Source organism: Nipponia nippon, unplaced genomic scaffold, assembly GCF_047370975.1.
Source record: "Nipponia nippon isolate SJK-2023a ecotype South Korea unplaced genomic scaffold, ASM4737097v1 scaffold_3, whole genome shotgun sequence".
Taxonomy (NCBI): Eukaryota; Metazoa; Chordata; class Aves; order Pelecaniformes; family Threskiornithidae; genus Nipponia; species Nipponia nippon.
The window spans coordinates 102749082-102772852 of NW_028262347.1; the positions used below are offsets into that span (position 1 = coordinate 102749082).

Genomic DNA, 23771 nt, shown 5'->3' on the forward strand with positions numbered 1-23771 from the left:
AAAGATAAATATTTACGATTCCAATACTGCTCCTCAGAATACTGCACTCTGTCAGCTTTGAATTTAATGTGTTTTAACTTGATGCCTTAGGAATTCCACACTACATATGGCAAAGCCACAGCTGGAAGATTGCACCCCATTTTTGGCAACACACTTCATGAAGTGCCTAAAACAACTGGAGGGAGGCCAGAGGAAAGCAGTGAAATTGGAAAGAAGTTGAGATCATATGAGCTGCAGGAAGAGACGTATCCTGCATTCTCCAGTCTATAGATGAGGAGGAAAGGACAGACTTGAACATAAAAAGAAAAACAATAGGAAGGGAATAACCTGTTCTCTGTGTCAGTGGAGAATAGGACAGCTAATAGAACTGAACTGTATTCAGAATGGATTAAAACCAAGATTTAGTGTGGGGAGGGGGAACTTTTCAGTTGGAATGAAGTGGTACACCAATACAGATTATGTAGTAAGATTGCACTGTCTCCACATGACATCTTACTATTTCTAAAGACCTTTAGAGGAGGCTAGACAAATATCTGCCAGGAATGACAAAGATGCATCTCTAGCTGGATTAGGGGAATGAAACTAAACGATCTCTTGAGGTCTCTTTCTAAAGTTCTATGAAAGGAAAGGCAATTAATGGACAGCTACTAAATTATTTTCACACAAACCATTTAATCTGCTCTGATAGATGATCACCTCCTTTAAAATAGCAGAATCCACTATACTGAGCACTAATTGGTACTCTCGGGGTTAAGCTTAACCCAGAAAAGACTGAATGGACAACGGAGACTTATCTATTCTTTCAGTTGCTGATAAATATACAGCTTATTACATTTTTTATTTGGGGTGCTCACATCTGTAAAGGAGGATACTTTTAAAGCTAAATTAGTGAAGAGAGTGATGTCACATTCGCAGCTTTGGAAAAGGAATATCTGATGTGATCATGCCTTTTTTACAGTAGTGTAACAAGCAGGATATCAGTTGAATTTCTCTGGCAATTCAGTTCTAAACAGTCTCACTGAAAGAGATTTTAAATGAGAAAACTTAAGTCCCAGCATGGGAAAAATACATACCATGTTATTCACTGAAAAGCACACAAATGTCTGAGAACAACAGGACTACACCACAATACAGCTCATTACCTGACTATTTAGGACAAACAGTGGCATTATATCCTGCTATGTCTCTTACAGAATTATGAAGAAACAAATTAAATTATGCATTTAAACAGAACATGCACACACAGGTGCCATCAAGCAACAAGTTCTATTTTTAAAATTCTAAGAGTTCACAAAAGCTTGAAGCTATTCAAAAAAATCAAATGAAAGATGTCTTCATTTTAAAATTCAGTAATGGCATATCTTCTGTTACAGCAGATTTTTTCATTAAAATGCAAAAATACTGAAAGCTTAAATTCTCCATCTACTCTTAGGACTATTCAAAAAATGAGTATAAACTAAATTATGAATATCTTTACTTTCTTTTGCATTGGCCAGCTTTTAGATAATCATACCAGCAATGTGTAAATGATTTTAAGGCACATCACCTCAACGACATCACACCAGTAACAAAACAAGAGAAAAACCACAAAACAAAACTGAGTTTAGAGAAGAGATAATTAAACTATTATTCTGAGTATTATTTTGCCTATTATAACATCATGTATTAACATAGTAATCTGAATACCAAATATATTTGTGGTCTGCGTTACAAAAAAACCAACCCACACAATTTGCTTGCTGTACTCACGTGCATCTTATCTCAAGCTCAAACTGCGCATGCACGTGACGTGCAACAAAACATACATTTCTTATTTTCATTGTTTTTATATAGTCTCTATGAAAGTAGTAAGCCTCCTCATCTTAAGGTTATAAGTATTTAAACAAAAAGACAGCAGTGCACTGCCAAGTACTTTAAAGTTGTTAAAAGCTTTAGACATTTTACTGTAGTCTTCAATTAATTGCCATAAAGCTAGTTACTACATAAAGCACCATCTCGTGGCAAAACCAGTACTGACCACATATCCCTTTTCTGGGGCTTTCAAACATTGCCACAATTTCAACAGCTTTGCCGTGTATTTCATTAAAATCTGAACAAAAACACAATTTAAAAAGGATCTGCCAAGAGAAGACTGTCTGAAGATTCTGCTCCACACACACTACATTTATGAAATTAATAAAATTAATGTAATTTCTTAAAATGCTCAGGCAGGTATTAATTTTTGTGCTGCATCTAGTGCTGCCTCCAGAGGACACTGAGCAAAATACAACATGTAAAGAAGTACAGTAAAAGAATGGTATAAAAATCCCATGTTAAGTTAAACTCTCATTCTATCTCTCAGAATACTTCAGCTGCAAGACAGACTGCGAGAGCTGTATAAATTAATTACTGACAGCTCAAAACCATCCTACAGCAATACCTTTATTTACATTCTTTCTAAGAGAGACTAAGACAGACAGTATATCTTCCAAGGCAGTAAAATGATCAGTCATTTCTAAATTTTAGAAAAATCTCAAGTTTAGTGCTACATTGCATAACGCAAAAAGTAACACTCTAAAGACAGATTTTGTCCAATTCTAAATTGTGTACTTCTGTGCAACAAAGACACAGAAACCTTCCAGCTACCTTAACTAAGAAATAGTCATCCCAGTAGATTTTGCATGCTCTGCAGCTTAAGATTGCATCTTATTGTAAGTATGCACCCCATTCTCTATCTGAAAGAAATCAATACAGTGACAGAAATATGCAGCACTACGGAAAAATTAGTCTGCATATTCAAAGCTCAGTCTTCAAATATGTCAGTGGTTGCACACAGTCACGTCACTACCGTATTGGCATCGCACTTTGTGCATACCTGGAGTCAAGGCAAAACACAGTTAACACCATTTTTCACACCATTTTTGAGTTTGTTGTAAAAAGTGTCAAGAGAAGTGGCGAGGGAAAAGGTTCCTTCTTCTGGACAACCACGCCTCACTGACTGCCCAAACTGCATTTATTGAAACATGAAGCTCAGGGGCACAAGAGGGTGCAACTATTTTGTGCTGTTTGTGAAGCCTTTGCTATGAACACTCGGTGAGTGGCAAGCTGAAACTCTTTACAGGAGTTCAGAAAAACTTGAACCTTCTAAGTCCAGGCATTCAATTTAGTGCTGTGGGCTACCTGCTCAGTCTGTGCTTGAGGGTGATTTCAGGAATGGGCAGCAAAAGCAAAAATGTATTTCCTTGCTTTAAACAAAGTATGTACAGCACATACTAAGCAACAGTAACAACTATCAGAAAGAGCAATAGAGTAACTCATCTCATTAGCTCGCTACTTAGAAGAGCCAGGCAGGTTGATGTCAATCCATCTATTCCTGCATAAATTTTCAGAGTGCAAGAAATGGTTATGAAAGATCAATTTAACTCAATAACCAGTACTGTGAGAGCTCCTGAAAGCTCTCAAATTTGAGCTGGAATTACAGTTTGCAATATTCCAAAACATCTTTCCCTTGGAGAATCTTTTGATATCTCTGCTGTACCACTTACAATAGGGTAGTGATAATCAAAGTAGATGACACAGGTACTTGAAAAACATTTCTTGAAGGCAAGAGAAGAAAAATCTGTATATGAGATTAAGTCACATAAGAGCAAGACTACAAAGGGACAATAAACCTGACACTAGCAACTTCCATAACTTGATTTAAGCAAATTAAGTTTCAATCCTCTAGCAGTTGTTTTTAGACCTCTCAGTTTTGGCTTCTCATATGACACACACAAAAAATATTTTGGATTCTCCATTGGCTTTCACATCCATCCTTCTTTCCCCTCCAGCTCTCCTCCTCCCCACTACCATGGAAGTGTTGTATCACACTACAGTCTCAGATAAGCAGCTCAGGCTATAAAACCAAGTTCCCCAGAGGAAAATAAGCCCTGTTCTTATCTGCCAACCATGGATATTATCAGGAGTTTTCATCTATTTTATATCAAATAACCACTGTGTCATAAGAATGAATCAACACTACTGTTCAGTAGCTCTTGGAAATTAAAGAATATTCTAACAGAGCCTATAAAGCTACGTAGCTAAGTTTTGCTTTAATATACTATATACACAAAATAACGTAAACAGAGGCAGAAGGCTTAATTACAATGCTGCATTGATACAGGAGCACAATTTTAAAATATTGATTCAATATGTTCACCATCCTCTATAAGTAACCCGCAGATTACTTATTTCGTATTATCAATTGCAGGATGCAAAATGAAATTATACAATATAATTAAAACCTGCAACTTTTCATTTTAAATTTAAGCAGATGTAAAGACTGCCTCCATCAAAGGAAGCAAAAGCATTTCTGCTATAATTTAGATTCTTATTTTTTGCAAATTTTATGCAGGATTGTCTGTTACCAAGAATTAACGAGATTATTTGTGTAACACTAATTTGCATTGGTGCCGCATTCAAAAGAATTGGGTGGGGGGCAGGCAGGCAGAGAACTGAAGGGAAAAACAGAGGGAAGAATCTGTAATAGAAGTTTTGTAGCTAACCATAAATCATTCTTTTTCTACATGTTAGTCAAGCCTTTATACATATCACAGAAGTGATAAAACAATTCTAGAGAAATCAAACTGCAATTTAATGTAATTTCTACAGAGGGAGCCAACAACCCAAAGAACAGGATTAACAAAATGCATTCCACATCATCAGAGAGTTCTTCCCAATCATCAATCTCTTTCATTACATTTACATGTTTTTCTAATATCTACAGCACATCATCCAGATTCTTACTCCACAGAATTCCCAAGCATTTAATGAAAGTTTACTTAAAGAGGTGCTTGATTACACATCATAGAGCAATCAGTGTCAACATACAAGAGAGGTTATATTTGCTTTGGGAAAAGGTGGCAACTTAAGAGACTGATCATTCTAAATTACTATTTATTCATTAAAAACAGTAGTTTAGGAGTTTCAATTTGTAGCAATTCTAAAACTATTAGATGTTGTAAAAATGAATATCAGTTCCACAGCAGATGTTTTTATTGACGTTTTCATACAAACCTCTACACCAGGAAACAGGTCAGTATGATAGCTTGATCTAAAAAAAATGAGGAGGAAATCTAAAATAAAGTTGTGTAAAGATGAGAGTTGGTAAGCTTTTTCACAGAGCTGGGCACCTTGTTATTGCCATAACAGTTTTCCACATTACTTCATTGGCAAATCACATTTCATTTTATATACTAATCCACTCAAATGTAATTACAAGTGAGATATAAAGTAAGTCAACAGCTTTGACAGGCATCTGTGGCAGGTTCATGCATTACTCCAACCATACAAATCATCTATGTTGTCGGCATATGTTGAGTAGGCCGACAAAAGATTTAAAGCTTAGTATTTCTGATATTTTAGTATCTCTTCCCCTCAAAACAGTTTTCTACCCTCTTTTTTAGGTTTTGGGGGGAACAAGGTGAATAAAAACCAAAGGTATTTTAGAGAGACTGCACACCAACAGGACACGGAATCCTAAAAGCAACGTATACAGAAGGATTTTTGAAAATGTTATTGAAGATAAGCTGCACCCTCTAGTGGCACAAAATACTGCAGCTGGGTTTCTCCAACCAGCATTAGACAGACAGTTGCACCCCTTTATGTCACCAGCATTTATGCCTCTCTCACTGCATGTTGAACCATCAATGAGGCATGTTTGCATGGTAAAAGGGTTTGGGGTCCAGCCCCTTAGCTTTTGTACTTAAGTGTTATGATAGTGATTTACACATGGTAACCCCCCCAAATACAGGGAAACTCCACTACAACATTCCCATGAACAGGTTCAAATCCCCTTCACATCCTCTAGCTTTCTAACCTACCCAGACTACTTCTAAACCCCCTACTTTACATTACTCTACTCTTTCCAAGCATCACACAGGCCCTCTGTAATCCCCAAACAGCCCTCCTATGTCTCCAAGATTCACCCTTCCAATACTCACTTGTATATATACATCTTGGCTAAGCAAAACCAGAACACACATAAAAAACTCCAGATGTTACAGATAAATGAAAACTGTATCAGTCACTCAAATAGCTATTCTCAAGCTTAAGAGTCTCTCTCTCTCCTCCCCCTTGTTCAGTTTCACTATGAAAAAGTATTTGTATAGCAAGTATGCAGCTAAGAATGAAATACCCAAATAAATTCCTCTTGGCAAACTTGAAGCAGAGCAACATATCTACCCTCCCTTCTGACTGCAACACATCAAACTGCTGACTGAAGAGAAAGGAAGCTTATATTTTTATCTTCTTTCTCACTTTATGGCCTTTAACTCTGTAAAAAGATACATTATGAAAGCAGAGGTGGCTGTGGGGCAGAAAATAGCTGCCACATTTCCTACTTGTTCCTTCAACTAACTTCCAAAAAAATGGAGTGTTCCATCATGGCCAAAACTGCTTAAACAAAACAGTTTATGAAATTGTACAACCAGCAGTCAAAGCTGTATTAAAACAAGTGTCCTGAAGCATTGCTTACAGACTCAGTGGTACCACTAAACTCCAAACAATGCTTTTAAGACTCACAATGAATATAATTTAGTCACCTATTCATAGAAGCTAGTCAAGCTACCAAGATTTTGATACAGCCAATGTTTTAGTAAAAAGAGAATATTACTAAAAAACCCCAACACCTCTGCCAACACTACTCTACACAGTGAAAATGGACTCTGTATTGGGCATTGGGTAAACAAATTAAGTGTTTCTAATATCAAGACAACTTAGATCACACTCCATCGCTTGCTGCAGCTAGCTTAAATTCATTCTCCTCAAAAACTTTTGATGTGGAACCTAGTAAAAAAAAATATCAGCCTAGGCAACAACACATGCATGCCAGTCTATAGATACACAAGTCTATACGTGGTTAATATGACCTTCAGTTACAGTCATTCAGTCCAATTCTGAAAATTAAAAATAGGAGCAACTCTTCTAAAAGGACTATAGAAATGATGAGGAGAAGTATTTCTATTTCACTCTGAGTTTATATTTATTTATTGTTCTCAGAAGGGGAAAAAACATGCAAATTAAGGCCTCACCAACATTATTACATCCAAGTTTCTCCAGCAGTCTTGCAGGATGGAATTCTTTTTTTCCTCTCCTCAAAGTTACCGGGGATTAGTTGGGTTGGGGGAGGTGGGAAACATCTCCAGGACATCTCTTCCACCACAACTTGCTTACCTTGTAAAACACCTGTGCAAACTGAAGATACTACTCTTCCCTCATCTTTGTTATTCTCACTGCAAAATAACAAACCTGCCAGTGGAAACAAATATGATTGCTCATTTGATTCACTGCAACATTGGCATGCTTGGCTTGATCATCAGTTAAGATGGTTTGAACTAATCTGCTAATTTTACATGGAAGCAGACTAAGGAGCCTCCATGCATTCCACTCCCTGGCTGAGCTGCAGGACAGTGACCTCCACCCTGTGTGCATTCAGGAGTTGATTGGGGCAGGGGGGCAGATATTTGCAGCTGAATTCTGGAAAGAATGTATTCATGCATCAACTTAGAACTTCAGTGCTAACAAACTCCTTTAAGACCAGAAAGTATATACTAATGAAAAGACACAATTTTAAAAGGCTGCTACAGTCCAAGCGAATTGGAAGCACAAAAAAAAAGAAAAAAAAAAAAGGTGATCTTTCATACCTTAGCTCTTAAAATAGAAGTTAAGCACGATGCCATGCCTGTAAACCAACTCCAGTCTCTCTTAGTGGCTGTACTTATCTCTCTAGATAACTAAGATTCAAGGACAACAGGATCAAGCCAAGTCAGGGTGTAACTGGCCCAATTACTTTTGGAGATAAGGCACTCATTACTGAATAAAATTTATAGTTTATGAAGAACAGCTACATAGAAGTGATCTCTAAGAAACTGAAGGACATCTGAGAGTCAGAAAAATCATCATGGTACTATTAGATGAAGAATGCTAAAAGAAGTCTTCTTTACTAGGTAAGTCAATATAAAAGCTGCAGACATTTCAAAGGCTGGAAGAGAAAGTATTTTAAGCAGGGGGATTTCGGCACTGAACAAGAATACAGAGTCTAACTTTGTTTGTATTTGACTTAAAAACATAAGGACAGGTTCAGGAGAACACCTTAGTTATAAGGGCACTGAGACTAAGAATAAGTTTATAATCAAATCAGTGACAATTACTCTAGTGGTAAGTTGTCTTGCACCATTCCCTACAATTGGCATTTCTTTTAAATATGAAAGCCTATCTAAATATCAGAAAATGATAGTTAAGTATCTAACAACTCATCTGTAATTTAAATCAGAGAATTTAGCTTGAAGGACTGAAAGTGCTCTGAGGTTCAACACTGTTTAATCTGTTCCGTACCATACAGTTAACATGGTTCAAGAAGAAGAGCACACAGCATATTAGAAAAGTTCCAAAGGTCTGTCCTGAAACAACGTGACACTGACCTATGAGAGTTTTTCCCCGGTCAAGTATCCAGTGACATTCAATATGCCAAGGTCAATGGCAAAAGCATGTTCAAACTCTTTCATTGTAACCAACAGTATATAAATCATCTCGGGAGCTACTGTAGTGATAACAATGAAAAACCAAAGACAGGTTTCTGTTGCAGCTGATGCATGTAAAAACTTTAGTTTTACTGAGTTTTCTTTATTTAAAGGAGCTCAACACTCCATTTAAGAAGCGAGTATGCTATAAACCTATCAGTAACCAATACACAATTAAGTAATATGCAACATAATTAAAATAAAAAGCTCAAACAGCATTTTAGTACATTGAAACTACTTCAAATGAAAAACTTGACATCAAAAGGTTCAGTTTAATCAATATCTATTGTGCAAATAAAGCTTGTGTACACAGTACGACTTGTACTGTCCAAAATAGAGACCTGTATGTCATTTAACTTGTGTTTAACCCTTCAACATGCTAGTACTTTTAATACTTCTAGCTTATACCTTTTAAAATGGTCTAACACTTTTAATGGGTTAATCATACTTATCCTGTCCACAAGTACTCTGTCATTAGAGAGTGTGCTTTACATAAAGCCAATCTTATCTACCGATCAAAGAAAACTGCTGTTGCCTGTCTTTGCCTGGAGCTCAAGCAGTTTTAATGTCACAGGTACATTACCATGATGTACAAGTGTAAGTTAAATGTCTTTTTCCATCCTCTGAAAGAACACAGAAATTTTATTTGGCTAGTAATTCAATCACTAAAGCTTTTAGCAAATAATTCTTTTTTAAAAGAATTAAGTCTTCATTACAAGAATACATTTCTACTGTTTGAAATCTATGACCTTATTGAGAAATATCCAACCTTTTAACATGGAAAAACCTAACAGCTATAGATATTAATTCATCTGAAACAGTTACCTCCTCTCACATGGATAAACTGCTTAAGTCTTTTGGGGTACTATGAAATAATGCAAAATAATGCTAGTGTAATAATAGAAACAGACAAGTATGTGCAAGAGCTAGAAGTTTAAAACAGAAAAAACACCTTTTTTTCATATCTAAGCATGCAGGTGCACACAGAAGGGACCAAATTCCCCACTATCTCTATCCTGAAAGGAAGAAATGTGAAAGTAATCCTAAAAATCTGTATCTTATTTGGAAATACAACTTCTATATAGATATTCCACTAGTCATCATGGAGATGACACCGAATAAAATTATGTAAGGGCTGACAAGTGAAGCATTTTCTACAGTCTTTCATACCAACTATCTTAGAAAAAAAAAAAAAAGCAGTTACATCATACAGATTTGAGGGATGGCAAAGAGGACATTCATATAGAACGTTTTTCAGGCAGCTCATGGAGAACAGTGAGTGAATGAGGCAAGAAGAAAACTGAAGTTCATGCACCGAGTATAGCTTTTCAGCCAGTGGTATTAACGTGCAGGAATTAAAAACAACAGTAATAAAAGAGACATAATGAAGAGCTTTAAGAATAAGAGAATTTTTAACCTAAATTCTGAAATAAAAAGTATTATAGTATTGCTTTTATGTAACCTTCATGCTTACACATACAAGTGAGCAGGAATATTCCAATATTGCCATCTTTTATTTAGTGAGTACTTTTCTCCCATTTAATATAGTAACTCTTGATGGAACTAATCAGTCATCACAGAAAGCATACCAAGCTCTGGTAAGTCCCCTCCACTTTCAAAATATGTATTTTGAAACTGAAAAACAGTTCAAAAGTTAGTAACTTGAGAACCTCAGTATCTGTTTTAAAAGCTACCATAATTCAGGAGAAAAAAAAAAAAGTAAAATCGAAAGCTTCAAAACCAGGCATACAAACTCAGAAACCCCCGCCCCCATGTCTAGATAATATGCAGACAATACCTACCTTTTTACTTTGCATTTTCCAAATGTATACACACATGCTTATGCACAGTACCCAGTATTTGCTTTCAACTCAAATGTAGAGCTTTTGTATTTTAGTACATAGTATACCAAAATAAAAAATAAAGGTTATTTTGCCTGAACATGGAAGACTATCTAAAACTAGAATAAATGTGAACTTCAAGCTTCTTTGGTTTGGGTACATCTTTAATGAAGGAGCAAAATAATTGAAGATGCTGTTATTGCAATGTTTGATTAAGCTTCCTATGGCTACTTCTCCTGCAAGGCAAAGAATGATCCATTCAACAGTGGATCATATTTTTTCCCCAGGAACAAGAGGTTTTAGGCTACAAATCAGATTAGCCAAAACAGGCAAAATTTCAATATAACTGACAGGGCACTAGTGACTCTTAGCTACGTTCCACACCACAGCCCAACTGTGTTGATGAGAATTTGCAAAGGTGGGAATGGCCATGATATCACACAAGTAGGCAAATTAAAATAATGGGTCAACACTGAAGCTGAGGTGGAAAAAAAAAAAAAAAATCTTCCTTTTCATTTCTGCCAGATACAAACAAACATTTCACTTACACACAGACATACTGCAGAGAGGCAGTAGCTGTTGGTGTCATACATAAAACATCAACTAGGATGAACACTGAGACATTTAAATTGCATGTATACCAACTGCAGTTAAGAAAAGAATTTTTAAAACAAATTAATGTAAATACTTTTTTAAATCTTTTTTTGAAACAATTAGTTTTCAGGCAAGTTGTGTAATTTACAGTAGGCAATACTGAAGCTATTTATGAAAACACAAAATTTTTGCTTCAGGAATTTAATAGTAAGATATGTATGTACACAGAAAAGTAAATACATATAACATGCACGTATATCACCATAAAAGAGCTTACAGTTCTTTGTGCTTCTCCTCTGCCAAAATTTGGTCGTTTGGCTTCAGCCCATACCTTGAAAAAAAAAAAAAAAACAAAAACAAAAACACAAAACACAAAGCAGTTATTCCTTTGAGAATATAGCCATAAAATGTAGGTTTTTTTAGTTTCAAACTGGCAAATTATTAAACTATGTAGTATTTGTTGATTCTGGTACGTCAGGTATTACAAAGACAGCAGCAAAGTTTTCTAAAAAATTTATTACATGTTTATTAAAGTAAACTTAACATCACACAAAAATTTTGCTTTATACCACAGCTTCACATTATATCAGATACTTTGGCTTGCTATATATCCAAAATCATTGCACTTCATACCACAAACTGTACATTGATCTTATAATTTGGATCTGACAAAACACGGCAGTGAGAAATACAGACACTGTGAATACTAAAACTGGCTGTACTGTTTCGCCCTGTACCAAATAAAACTATTATAATCAACACCAAAAACATTCTATAGAAAAAATATACTTTAACAACAGGCTATTTAGGAAAATTGCTGCAGACCATACAGGCAACCTCTGATGAAAGTGAGAGCTTGAGAAAGACATTTTCTTTGCTAGCTCAACCTAATAGGTAATTTAACAGAATGGGTTGCCTACACTGTCTGAATCAGAGGGGAAAAAGGAACCCAGTCTCCCCAGCACAGGCTGCTACTAGTCATGCTGCAGGCTGCACTGTCACTTACACTGGAAAAACCTTTAAGAAGTGACCTCACTTTTGTTGTGCCTCAGAGCAAAATCTTTTGCCATCTCAAAATACTCCACAAATCTCATGCTATGGTTTTCTGTGTGGTTTGGTTTTTTGGTTGTGATTTCTTTTTTTGGTTCATTGGTTTGCAGTACAGTCATACACAATGTAAGCAGCTAAAAGTCAGGTGTCCATTTGATAATTCCGCAAACAGCTAACTGCTCACGCTGCAGAAGGTTCCCACTGTCCCTTTGCCCTCTGTTTTTCTTCTCTGCTCCAGTCAACTGCTGAACCATAAATTACCTCTCCTGAGGAATGATTCTGGTCACCAACCAACTACAATCAAGCTATCCTGCAAATTTATTTTTGTGTCAAATAAACAGATAAAATATATGTTCTCCGTTCCTTGCAGCATTTTCTGATGATACTCTCTGAAACTTGTTTTTTTCAGCATCCATTTAAAATGCAAGCATCAACCCCAGACACATTCTCACACTCACTAGTGCTGCATTCAAACATACAAGACACCAACTGACCCATTTTTCTTCTTTACATATGCAGAGACTGCCTTAGGTTATTTGCCATAGTATCACACTGACTTGCACCCGTTTATCCACTTTGCTGCTAAATCCTTCATGGAGTCACTTCTAATCAAGATACAGTGGGGTCCATCCACATTCTCCTTCCAAATGCAGGGTTTGCATCTGACTCTTACAGCAAGCAGACTATACTGTAACACACTGTTCAATAACAGATTCAGGTCACTTCGTTTAATTGCCGAGTCTTCTTTATAGTTTACCATCCTATCAGTCTTTAAGCCACAAATTTTAACTGTTGTGATCTTACATTTACTTCCAAATCTGTGTTTTCTGTAGTGAACAGTATCAGGCTCTTTTTTCTTAATGACGAAGGGTCTAGCCCAATACCGTCTCTCCATAATGCTGCTACACCTCCCTGATATCTCTATTTGTCATGTCTTAATAAGCTTTTTATTGATAGCAAATACTTACATATCAGAGAAAAAGCAAAGAGCTACCAGGAAATTCTAAAAGGAACATCTTTCGGAAGTCAAAGGAAAATAACTCTTCTTATGCAACTTGCAATCTTACTTAAAATGAAATCAGGTCACTTGTTGAAAGGATTTGCCTGCCATAGACAGATATACCCTTGGCTAATATGCAATCCATTTTGTAAATGGAGATAATTTTGCCCATTACAAAAAATACACCCACATAAAGTCACAACCATTCTTCACTAAAAATAACACTGCATGCTTTGCCTCTGACCAGAAATCAGACTACTTCAGCTGGAACTGAATACAATTTTATCTGCTGAGGATATAGAAATAATACCTATACTTGAGCTTTTTAAAGCTTCCAGATTCCTTGCTCCTTCACTTTAAAAACAAACAAACAAACCCACCACAATTTAACCCCCCCAGTTATTTAGACAAAGAAACCTAAACAAAACTGTTCACTACTTAGACTAGTAAGTCAACTACAACAGAAACCCTGTAACATAATGGAAATGCTGTTTAACAGATGTGCACTTTTTGCCTCGGGTATGTTACTGACATACCACAGAGGGGTGCAGGAGGGACACAGTTGCTACCCCTGAGGTTTGCAGAATGGTTCCTTTGATGAACCTTAGCTTACCTACATTTTTCACCACCACCCCCTTCTTTCACCGTGAAAATGGCATTTTTCATGTATTCTTCCTTGACCCCTAAAGTTGCTTTGATAGCAACTTGTCAAAGAAAATTTCCTACAAAGGGACATGCCTGTAGAGTTCAAACTTTTATTAGTACTTTATGCATTAAGACAGGATGCATATTACATTTCACACACAGCTGCTGAAGTATTTAATAAATTTAAATGTGCAATTAGCACAGTGAACAGCTTACATAATATTTCCCAATATGTGTTTTGTAGGCAAGATTGATAAGCACCAGTTGCCTTTTCCTAACTGATGATGGTTAGATTTGGGAGAATTTCTCTAAAAAACATTTTAGGAGCCAAGGATACTAAATGCAAAATTGAAGCTAAAGATATGCAGTCAAAAAATTTAAAATAAGGACATTTAAAACCCTCTAAGCAACCAGAACAACATACCGTACGTGTATTACACATTTACACACCTGGTATTAAACTAGTAAGTAGAAGAGAAGCAAATATGCTATGGAAGTGGACAAAGGACCTGAAGGGACTGCAACTTCCTTTTTTTCTATTTTCTGCCCCGTCAAAGTTCAACACACCCTAGCACATTAAATAATGATTATTCTTTTCAACTATCCAGTACCAAACTGTGATACAGTTTTAAAATGTTAATAGTCTATTCACTGCTCAAGATCCTATTCCAAAAAAGGGACCTAAGAATAAAAATATGCAAGGGTCTACAGAAAGATCGTAGTTAAGTGTCAAAACAAACTGTAGTACATTTCAAAAATGCTACATTTAAACACTTTGATATGTCCTTCACAGACATTTAATCTACTGTAAGAGTAGCCAATGTTCCAGACACCCCCTTCAAAATGGCAGCTGCACACAGTCGTGAAGACGGTCAAAGCACCCCAACTGCAGCAATTGTCACACTGCACAGCTGCATATCGCCACCAACCTGGTGCAGCTGCCTGCCAAGATACACACACCACAGCCCCTGAGCGTCACAGCTGATGGCTTCTGATAGCCCAATAGGCTGACTGTACCTTGCGTAAAACTTCCACTTTTGGAAGACATTAGCTTTCTCCCCAAACTCAGATCTTTATGGAATTTATTAAGCCACAACATTCTTTGTCTAACCTCTAGATGTCATCGCATCATAGTCACTCCAACATTCCCTATTCTGATCAAAGCTCAAGTGACCTAGCTGCAGATAGGAGCTACCAGAGATCATTATTCGATCATCCATCCTCTGATCACAGTTTAAATGGCAAGTCTCACACTGCTACACATTACTCTTTTCAGTGTTGTGATAATTTTTTTTAAACAGTATTCTTTCCAACCTGGTTACAAAAAGGCATGGTTAGGCATTTACCTTACCAGGACAAATGAGCAAGCTAATCCCGCTATGTTTCATCAAAAAACAAAGACCCAACTCCAATTCATACTCTGCAAAAGCATCTCTCTGTCCTTTGACTACAACGGGGCATAGTGATATAGGATGTCTAAATTCGCCTGCTGAGCAAGATGATTTGAATGCCTCCCATCAGTCCCCAACTCCATAACATTAACAAACTGAGGATATATTTCAATGAGGAAATCTTGAAATAATTGAGCTGTAATTATCAAGGATGTTTTCAGCTTCCCAAGACAAAGCTTTCCTGAACCTTTCAATCTTTTTTCCTCATTTGTTTACTGTAACCAATAACTACCAGAATGCAGATCTGAACTTCATGTTATTTTCTTCCTTCCTAATTGTTGTTTCCAGAACCAAATTTTATGTACATGCAGACACATACATAATATCAAACGTAGCCCCCTAAAACATTAATTATAAATTCACAACTACATTAATATTAAATATTTTCCCTTTCCACAAGCCTGAAAATAAAGTAGCACGGACCCGACTAAAAGATTATTGCAGGCATTCTGAGGACAGACATTATACAGAGCCAAAATGGTGTTAAGGAAATTTGACTGTACGTACAGTTAAATATACTCTATCAAAAAAATGCCAAGGCCCCTTGGAAGTGTTTTACTATGTAAAACAGCTAGAGGTACAACTCTGACCAATGCTTTCTATTTGGTTATGGTGCTACAAAAAAAAAAGAAAAGAAAAAAAAAAAAGATGAAAGCAGCATACTCTTCTTCTCTTGCATATATATGACTTCCCTAGCATTCACCTACAAGTTTACCATCTCAATTTCAGTTTCTGCAGAAATGTAACATTTTTATTGTGTCCGTTTTTCTTCTTTTAAGCATCCTAGAACCTGTAAGTTCAGCTCTGACTTGTGCAGTGCATTTTAAAGATCCTTCTGAAATGGTAATCCTACCACTCAACATTTTTTTTTATTTCCCAGCTCCTAATATGAGAGAGTATGAAAATTAAAATGGACTGTAGCCAGCATTTTTACAATAATGCTCTTAATGTAACAAACAGCCATAAGGCAGCCCTCAGGCAGCATCCAATTTTACAAAGCCTTAACCAAATTAAAAAGAAAACACAGCCTACACTAAATATGTACTGGTGAAAAACTCCAAATGAATATCAAGTTCAGATCTGCTCTACGAACAAGAGTTTCCTGAAAAGCTGGTAAAACTCACCTGTCCTAAGGCCCAAAATAAAAACTGGTGATGAGCAAACAGGTTTAAAAAATGGCAATATATCTTCATAGCTTCAAACTTAATTCACCTTCCAAAATTTCTGACTTGAAAAAGGTCCTACCAACCTAAGCAAAAACTGACATAGAAATAATAACTGAAATTTGCACAGATATCGAACTAAAAATCAGCACGGACACATACACTGCTGCTTGGGCCAGAAGAGCCAAGACAAAATCTCCATCACGCAGACTACTCAGAAACAAAGAGGTACTCAAAACTCTGTGTGTGTGTGTGTGTGTATATATATATATATATCAGAGTAATATTTCCATCAATATTTTCAAGAATACTTGTGAAGGAATAAGACAGTAGAGATAAAAGATTTTTTTTGCATTAACCATCAATGTTTTTAGTCAGAAAAAAAAAAGATAAAAACTATTCCAGTAATACAAAGTTGCAACAGTAAAGCACACTAGGAAGCTCCAAACATGTATCTGTGCAGACATTCCTCTGCCTTGTTTGATGTACAAATAAATAAGAACTTTTTGCCACAGTACATGGCTCTGACTAACCTTGCTCCCCTTTAAAAGCACGTGGGCTTTGCTATTCCACAAGCTTTTTGTAGTTAACATGCTTTGCCGCAGTTACTATTTTAAGTATTTCCCAGACTGATTAAAAACGGGATGTATGAAAGGGTAGATTTCCAACATGTTCTTTGAACTTTTCTGAAAAGTCACCCCAAAAAAGGAAAGAAAGTGTGATTTCTCTGTCAGAGATCTAAACCATGTTGGTTGTATTAATTGGACAAGACAAGTAGAAGTTATGCTACACTAGGCTATGCTTCATCAATAAAAGAAAAGACCTTTTAAGACAGAGCACTGCAGAAGCATTTTTTTCATAAATTTTCAACAAAGCCATCAAGAAACCTTGAGGACTTCAGTATAGTCGTCTTGTATTTCAGATTAATCTAAAGAAGTTTCTGTAAGAATGATTCAGCAATTATGTTGCTTCAACTCTCAAGTGATGTTAAGGCCACTTTCACTGTTCTAAAAAAAGAAACGCAGTCCTTTTTCTGTTGTTTTTTCTTAATTATTGATCTTGTAAAACTAGGACAACCGGCCTGCAGGACATTGGTGCTCACATGTCCTTTTTCAGACTGCATTGACTGCTTTCTACCAAACGCAGTTAACACATCCCACAAGATCTTTCAGGTCAGAAACACAGCCATGTGTGATCCTGCTACAACAGCGCATCCTCATGAGCATTTACAGACCAATGCACATGGCAAGCCCAACAGAAGCTCGCCAAATATCTCTGACACATCAGACTTATGGGGGATGGGTATAGAAGGTCAGCCTGTTTCTCAACTTCCATCTGCAATTTATCAGACAGAATGAGTAATGCTGCCATAACTGCTAACTCCATTTCTTCTGACTTGATTGAAAGGCAATAAGTGCACTGCTTTTCTTACAGTAGTAAAATACTACTTAAAGCAAGGCAATATTTCTGCATTTTTGACAAGGCTACAGTTGCTTAGAAACTTCAGTGAAGTCTAATGTAGCCCTACTCTTCCGATTAGCCTAATAATCTTTTTCATGTCCACATAATCTTTTTCGTGTCCACAAATATGGAGTGTAAGTACCATGACTTGTATTTGTTTGGATCATAACTTTAAGCTTGTTAAGCCAGATTCTAGGAGCTGTGCATTTTCTAAATCAAGATGAAGACAAAAAACCACAACCCAGACCACACCTTATGTATAAATTCAGCAGCCAAATTCATCATGGACCAGATGCAGCCAGCTAAACCAAAATTAAACTTTTGTGTAACTGGCACATACATACACCCTAGTACAAATGTCTGTTTTAAGAGAGCTTTCTCCCCCCCCCATTAAAAAAAAAAACCAAACCCAAACAGTAAAGGGCTTTGATTCATACCCTGAAAGCCTCAGTCTCTTGCCTGACTTGCGCTGTTTTTATTCCGCCAGTTTAATACATTTGCTTTTCATTTTTTCCATAAACTCCTCCGTTGCTTTGCTAGTCTCAGCTTCACCATCTGAAAGGAACCACATTCCCCATTCCCTCAAAATTTCTCTCCCCTTTAGCCTCTCTCCTATTCCATAACACAGCAACTTGTCCCACCTACCTTTTCACATTCTTTCTTGGCCTCAAATTGACAGCAAAACAGGGACCCTTCTACATTAATTTCTGGTTTTAATGCCAGCTGATCATCATTCATTATTACTCTAGGATGACCTTGTACAGGTTAGACAATTTTAGAAAAATTCCTTACCGAGTAGTTACTGCTTTCTTGCCAAATACAAAATGCAAATCCAAAATCTCTTCCTTGAAAAACTGCAAGATTAAGGAGGGATTGTATGATAGCAATACAATCCCAAAGGAAACCTGCTTCCAGAAAAATCTAAGTTTTGTAATAGTCCACTTATACTAACAAAAGAGGAAACTGCCTAAAAGACTTTTCAGACATTCCTTTAGGAATGTATTAGGGCTGTGAGAGAATGCACATCTCGGATTGACTCCAATATGGATCAGCGCTAGACCCAACACTATGCCACACGTTTATGTGATCTAGAGTCAAGTACAGTAGCTACTGATGAAATCCATAGATGACAGCAGACTGGCAAGGGTATGTAGTAACAACAGAACATTCTAGCTGGCAGTAAGATGAACCCATTCAAACACAGTAACTTCAAAATACAGACAGATGCAGAGCCAAGTAGGTAAATAAAGAGAAGAAAAATATGGGCAGGGGTAAGGCATCCCCCAGAGCAGTAACTTGGAAAGGGAGGAAACCAGGTGTCATAATCTCCAACTAATTCAACCTGAGCTTCCAACTTATGTCAAGCATTGAAGACATCAGTGAACTACTTTAATATAGAAATAGGGAAGAGCAAACAAACAAAACAAGAATGAGAAAAAAAAGCCACAGAGTGAGCAGTCAGCCTCACTAATTATTTCATCCCCTTCCATTTTTAAACAGAAAAGCATGTAGCTGAAGTTAGCTTGGGAAGAAGAAATGTAGGTAGGAGTGAAGCACGCACTAGTAGTAATGGGACAGAGAAAAAAGTTTAAGCGCAACTCAAACCACACATCTTGGCCATTTCATTTATAAAAGAATTCCAGACTTTAAACACTGCTACTGCAATAGAAATGGCAGGGCTGACAGAATGAAGGACCATCTTGGAGAACCCATGGAGGAATTTCTGGTGTTTTCATTTTTACCTAGTTATTAGTACCCAGTTCCTGTGTACTAGTTTGAACGGAGCCTTATTTGGCTGCATCACATCCTATACTCTGTTTTTCAGAAAAAAACCTTAGAATTTCTGGGTGAAAGGGACCCCAAAAATACTAGCAGAAAGATTTATTTTTTTTTTTTACCACAATACTTATTAGGAAAGTGAAAGATGGATTTAAATTTCAACACAGAATTAACTTAAAATTACACTCCTAAAACCTAAAAGAAAAAAAGAAATACAGTTACTGATGTCATAAATTAGAAGCATTTTGTTTCCCCAATTTGTTGCATGGATATGATCACAAATTTAAATATCAGCATTACTAGGTATAGTTTTTCTGGTGTTTTTTTCTTCCCCCCCCCCTTCTCCTTGATCAACATTTTCCTAAATAGTTGTTTCTAAGTTATTCAGGGTAATAAAGTAGACTCCCCACTGATAATATGGCTGGAAATTGGGATTTTAATCAGCTATTAATATTGTAAGACAGATTTAAAGGGCTTTTGAAATTGAAGTCAAAACAATTAATAGGTTTAAATGATTAAAAGGGATTAAGAAAGCCAGGAAAGTTCAAAGCCTGTTAATCACCAGACTGCAGAAAACTATGATCATTTAATAGGGTCAGCCCTATCACTCTGGACTTAAGCATATAGTAGTGGCCTTGTCAAAACAGTTTTCTTAACTATAAAGTAGTAAGCTAAAAATTTAAGACGTCTAAACCCTTCCGGTATACAGCTAAATAAAAATGTTTTCTCAGTAATAATTTTTTAATATCTGACTGCAAGCACCTTTTAAAAAGCTCTACACACTCTGTACCTTTTTTTTGGAAACTGGTACTCTGAATTCTATACTCATTACGCTGGTAGAAATATACTTGATTGACCTTTAGTAACTTCATCAAGGAATAAAATATTAATTTAATTTGTGCAGAACTACAGGCAGTTCTGCTTATAGACTGAATTTCTTAACATATTCTTTTAGTATTATTCCTTTGAGTCTTCAATATTTAAACCATTTCTTCAGTCATACCAGTCATTTTGCTTTGTTTCTGTTCTGAAATCATAACCTAACCTTTACATACAGATTTTCTTCAACCAGAAATAAACATTGGTTTGTAGTTGAATTCATTTGGATTATAAACACAAATCAGCTTTCACAATCTTGCATGAAAGTTTCATTTGCATAAAAACTTACCAAAAAACCCAACTAAAGTAACATGTACATAATCTGAACAGTAATAAACTGAAGGGTTCCTGTTCTCTTCCTAGTTATCCACGATTACTTGCTATTATCACTTTAAACTATATTGTTCAGACCAATTTGTATCAGTTCTACAACAGATCCTGTCAGCACTAGTACTGAAAAATCCCCAAACACCTCGATGCTGCATAAGGAGTTCTGCTTTGAGAAGGAAATTATAACAAAATATCATTTGGGGAAGGCAGAGTAGTGTGGCTGTGGACACGACCCTGAGATTCTCCTGCCTAGATTTCTAGATTATTTTAATGATTTCTTCTAAATAAAGACTCTGTGTATGCCATGTATGAATGGCACTGTCAGCTACTCAGCTGAGCTGCTTCACGCTTGAAAATGAATCCTTCATCATTTCTTCTAAGGAGAACGCAGACTTGTAAAGCAATGTGCTTTAGGTGTCAGGATGTAGTTCAATAGGCTCGACTTCTACAATAAAATACAGGTTAATACTTCGGACAAAGTAACAAAGGCAGTAACGTTACACTGTTGCAAACATAAAACAGTGTTAGGCTCCATCACCATGCAATACCTTTCATAACTGAATTACAACTTTGTCCCCATACTAGATCTGTTCTGTCTCTATCTCTAAAACAAAAAAATGAAAACAGAATTTCTAAAATATTATTATATTATTACTATATTATAATTATTTTAATATCTCTAGTACAAAGAAAGAAATGCCTCATCAATAAAAATCAATTAATACACAGGAAAAGACAATTATTCTTCAGTGAAGAATAAAGTCACCCCAGAATATTACTTTCAAACAATAAAATCCTCCAAAAGGAGGATACTTGAAGTGTTGAGGCTGTATTGAATCTTGACTGATGTTAAATACTTCATTGTCTTAAAAATGCCAAGAATTGACCTTTTCATCATTCTTAGGGACACAGAGAAACACTGGTGTATCATATTTAATGCAAAATGCATTGCTCCATTTAGAAACCATAAGACTAACAGCAAATCTTACATACCAGTTAAACTATACTTTTTTAAAAAATAAGAAAGTTTTAAGATGTATTCCTTTTTCCCGCTAGCTACACAACTCTATGGATGTCTTTCTGTTTGTGACAGGCTAGGCAAAAGCATCAATTCCATAGTATTATTGCAGCCTAAATGAGTCTTCATGCTGTCTAGATCTCTTCCATCATTTGTCTCTGCATTTAGGCACTTGTTACAGGACAGTTCAGCTTACAGAAACTTAAACAGAGAATTGTCAGAGAGTTCACGTGCCTTAATTTGCCTTCTCTAAAAATGATTTTTAACACTGACTAGAGCAAACAGCAAGCTACAGACAAGTGTTGCAGCTACTGTGATATTCCAGCCATGCTGTAAGAACTTATCCAAGCCACTAAAGGCATTAGCTTTATTGGAAAAAAGTAGCATATGGAAGTGGCAGAGAAGCTTTCTTTACTGCTCTGAAAATTTTAATTTCGTCCTAAAACACAAAGGAGCAATACCAAGATGGAGATTCAGGGAAGAGGTCTTGAGAGATAAATTCCTTGCTCTGCTACTACTAGAGGATCAGACATACAGAGAACAGCAATTGCAGCTTCTCAGAAGAACCGTTCCTCCCTTTTGCCTCTAGCCATAGCCACTGTTTTGTATCTTAACCCTTCACCCACAGTGGTAGCTGCAACATCAAGCCCAGACATCCAAGAACCTGGCAGAGGAAAAAGGGACTGAGGGATTCAGACAGTTCCTGCCATTTACGGCCCAAAAGAGCTTCCCGCTTTGGCTGAATAACAGTTTTGTCCCACGGCTGGTTGTAGAAAAAGGTGTTTTAAGCATTTCTAATTTTGTGAGTCAGCAAAAATTTGAAATTCAAAAATATCTTATTTTGTAAAGTTGCCAGGCTTCTTGTTAACCTTTTACCCCAATTTACATATAAAACTTGAAATGCCCTACTTTTGAAAACAAGTCAGCTACACCTCAGATGTTCTTAGCTAAAGCAGAAATTTGTAGTTAGTGCTTTCAAAACAATAAAAAGCTAGCAATTATTAAAGCAACTTACTCAATTAATTTGGTATTTGAATGGCAGAATATGTTGATACAACTCTACAGTTTGCCTTAGCTCATATATGCTAGCCATGTCCCTAGCACAAAAGCTGCTAAAGGAAGAATTCAGGGATTTTGCACAGGCTAACTTTTGCAAAGGTGGCAAGATCAGCTTTTTTTTTTTTTCCTTAAGTAAAGAAGATAGCTAATTCCCAGCCCAAAATCCTCTGAAATGTGATTTCCAACAACTCCGAGCTTGTGGAAATGCAATCTAGATTAAAAATACTACAGACATTGAAACTGAAACCATATCTAATAAATATACACATCCAAACACTTTACCTAATGTAGACCAACTAACCGTTGCATTCTGCTTAGTACCGTAGGTGTTGTTTAGTACCGCTGTACATAACATCACAAGCACAATTCAAAACCAAAATAGCTTCAATGAAACACACTGGAACACACTCTTGTAAAAATGAAGTTATAGCAACTAGATTTGGGGGAAGGTCTTCGATCTCTTTTCCACACAGCAAGTCTACAAAAAGTTCCCAAGAGACATGAGATTCTGGAACACTTTGCCTCTTCTACTGGAAGGTCAGGGAAATATAGATATTAGAAATTAAAAGATTTACATTGTAACTACAGTTCTTGTCTTGAAAAAGAACAGATAAAGTATGCTAGCTTGAAGCCATGTGAGAGAGATTGGGATTGAAACATCTGCATCACCATGTACTGGGTTTTTTCCTATTAACTTAATATCCATAGTTGAGACTGCCCGCCACCTTTACTTGGAGGGGTCAGGCACTGAATTTGGTCATAGTTTCACTTCTCATGAGGGAAGATGACTGTACGCTTCCTGACTAGAGTGACAGCATAATTTTACAGTGATCTTTATCGTCTATCTTCCTACCAGCAGGAACTGTCGCCTAAAAAGAATAAGAACCAGTCTCAACACTAAATAAGTAGCCTCAACAGTACAAGGATTGAAAAACTGTCCATGGTAATATTTCTATAACTTCTT

At 36.4% G+C, this 23771-nt stretch overlaps 1 protein-coding gene across 3 annotated transcripts in view; it reads right to left on the bottom strand.

Annotated features, from left to right (window-relative positions):
• The window catches only part of ADK (adenosine kinase), a 302767-nt gene that overhangs the window by 254572 nt on the left and 24424 nt on the right, over positions 1-23771 (bottom strand). For all 3 annotated transcript variants that reach the window (XM_087766906.1, XM_087766907.1, XM_087766908.1), the window contains one exon: positions 11250-11303. In XM_087766906.1, the coding sequence (XP_087623032.1) occupies positions 11250-11303 (54 nt within the window). The remainder of the gene's footprint in view (positions 1-11249; positions 11304-23771) is intronic.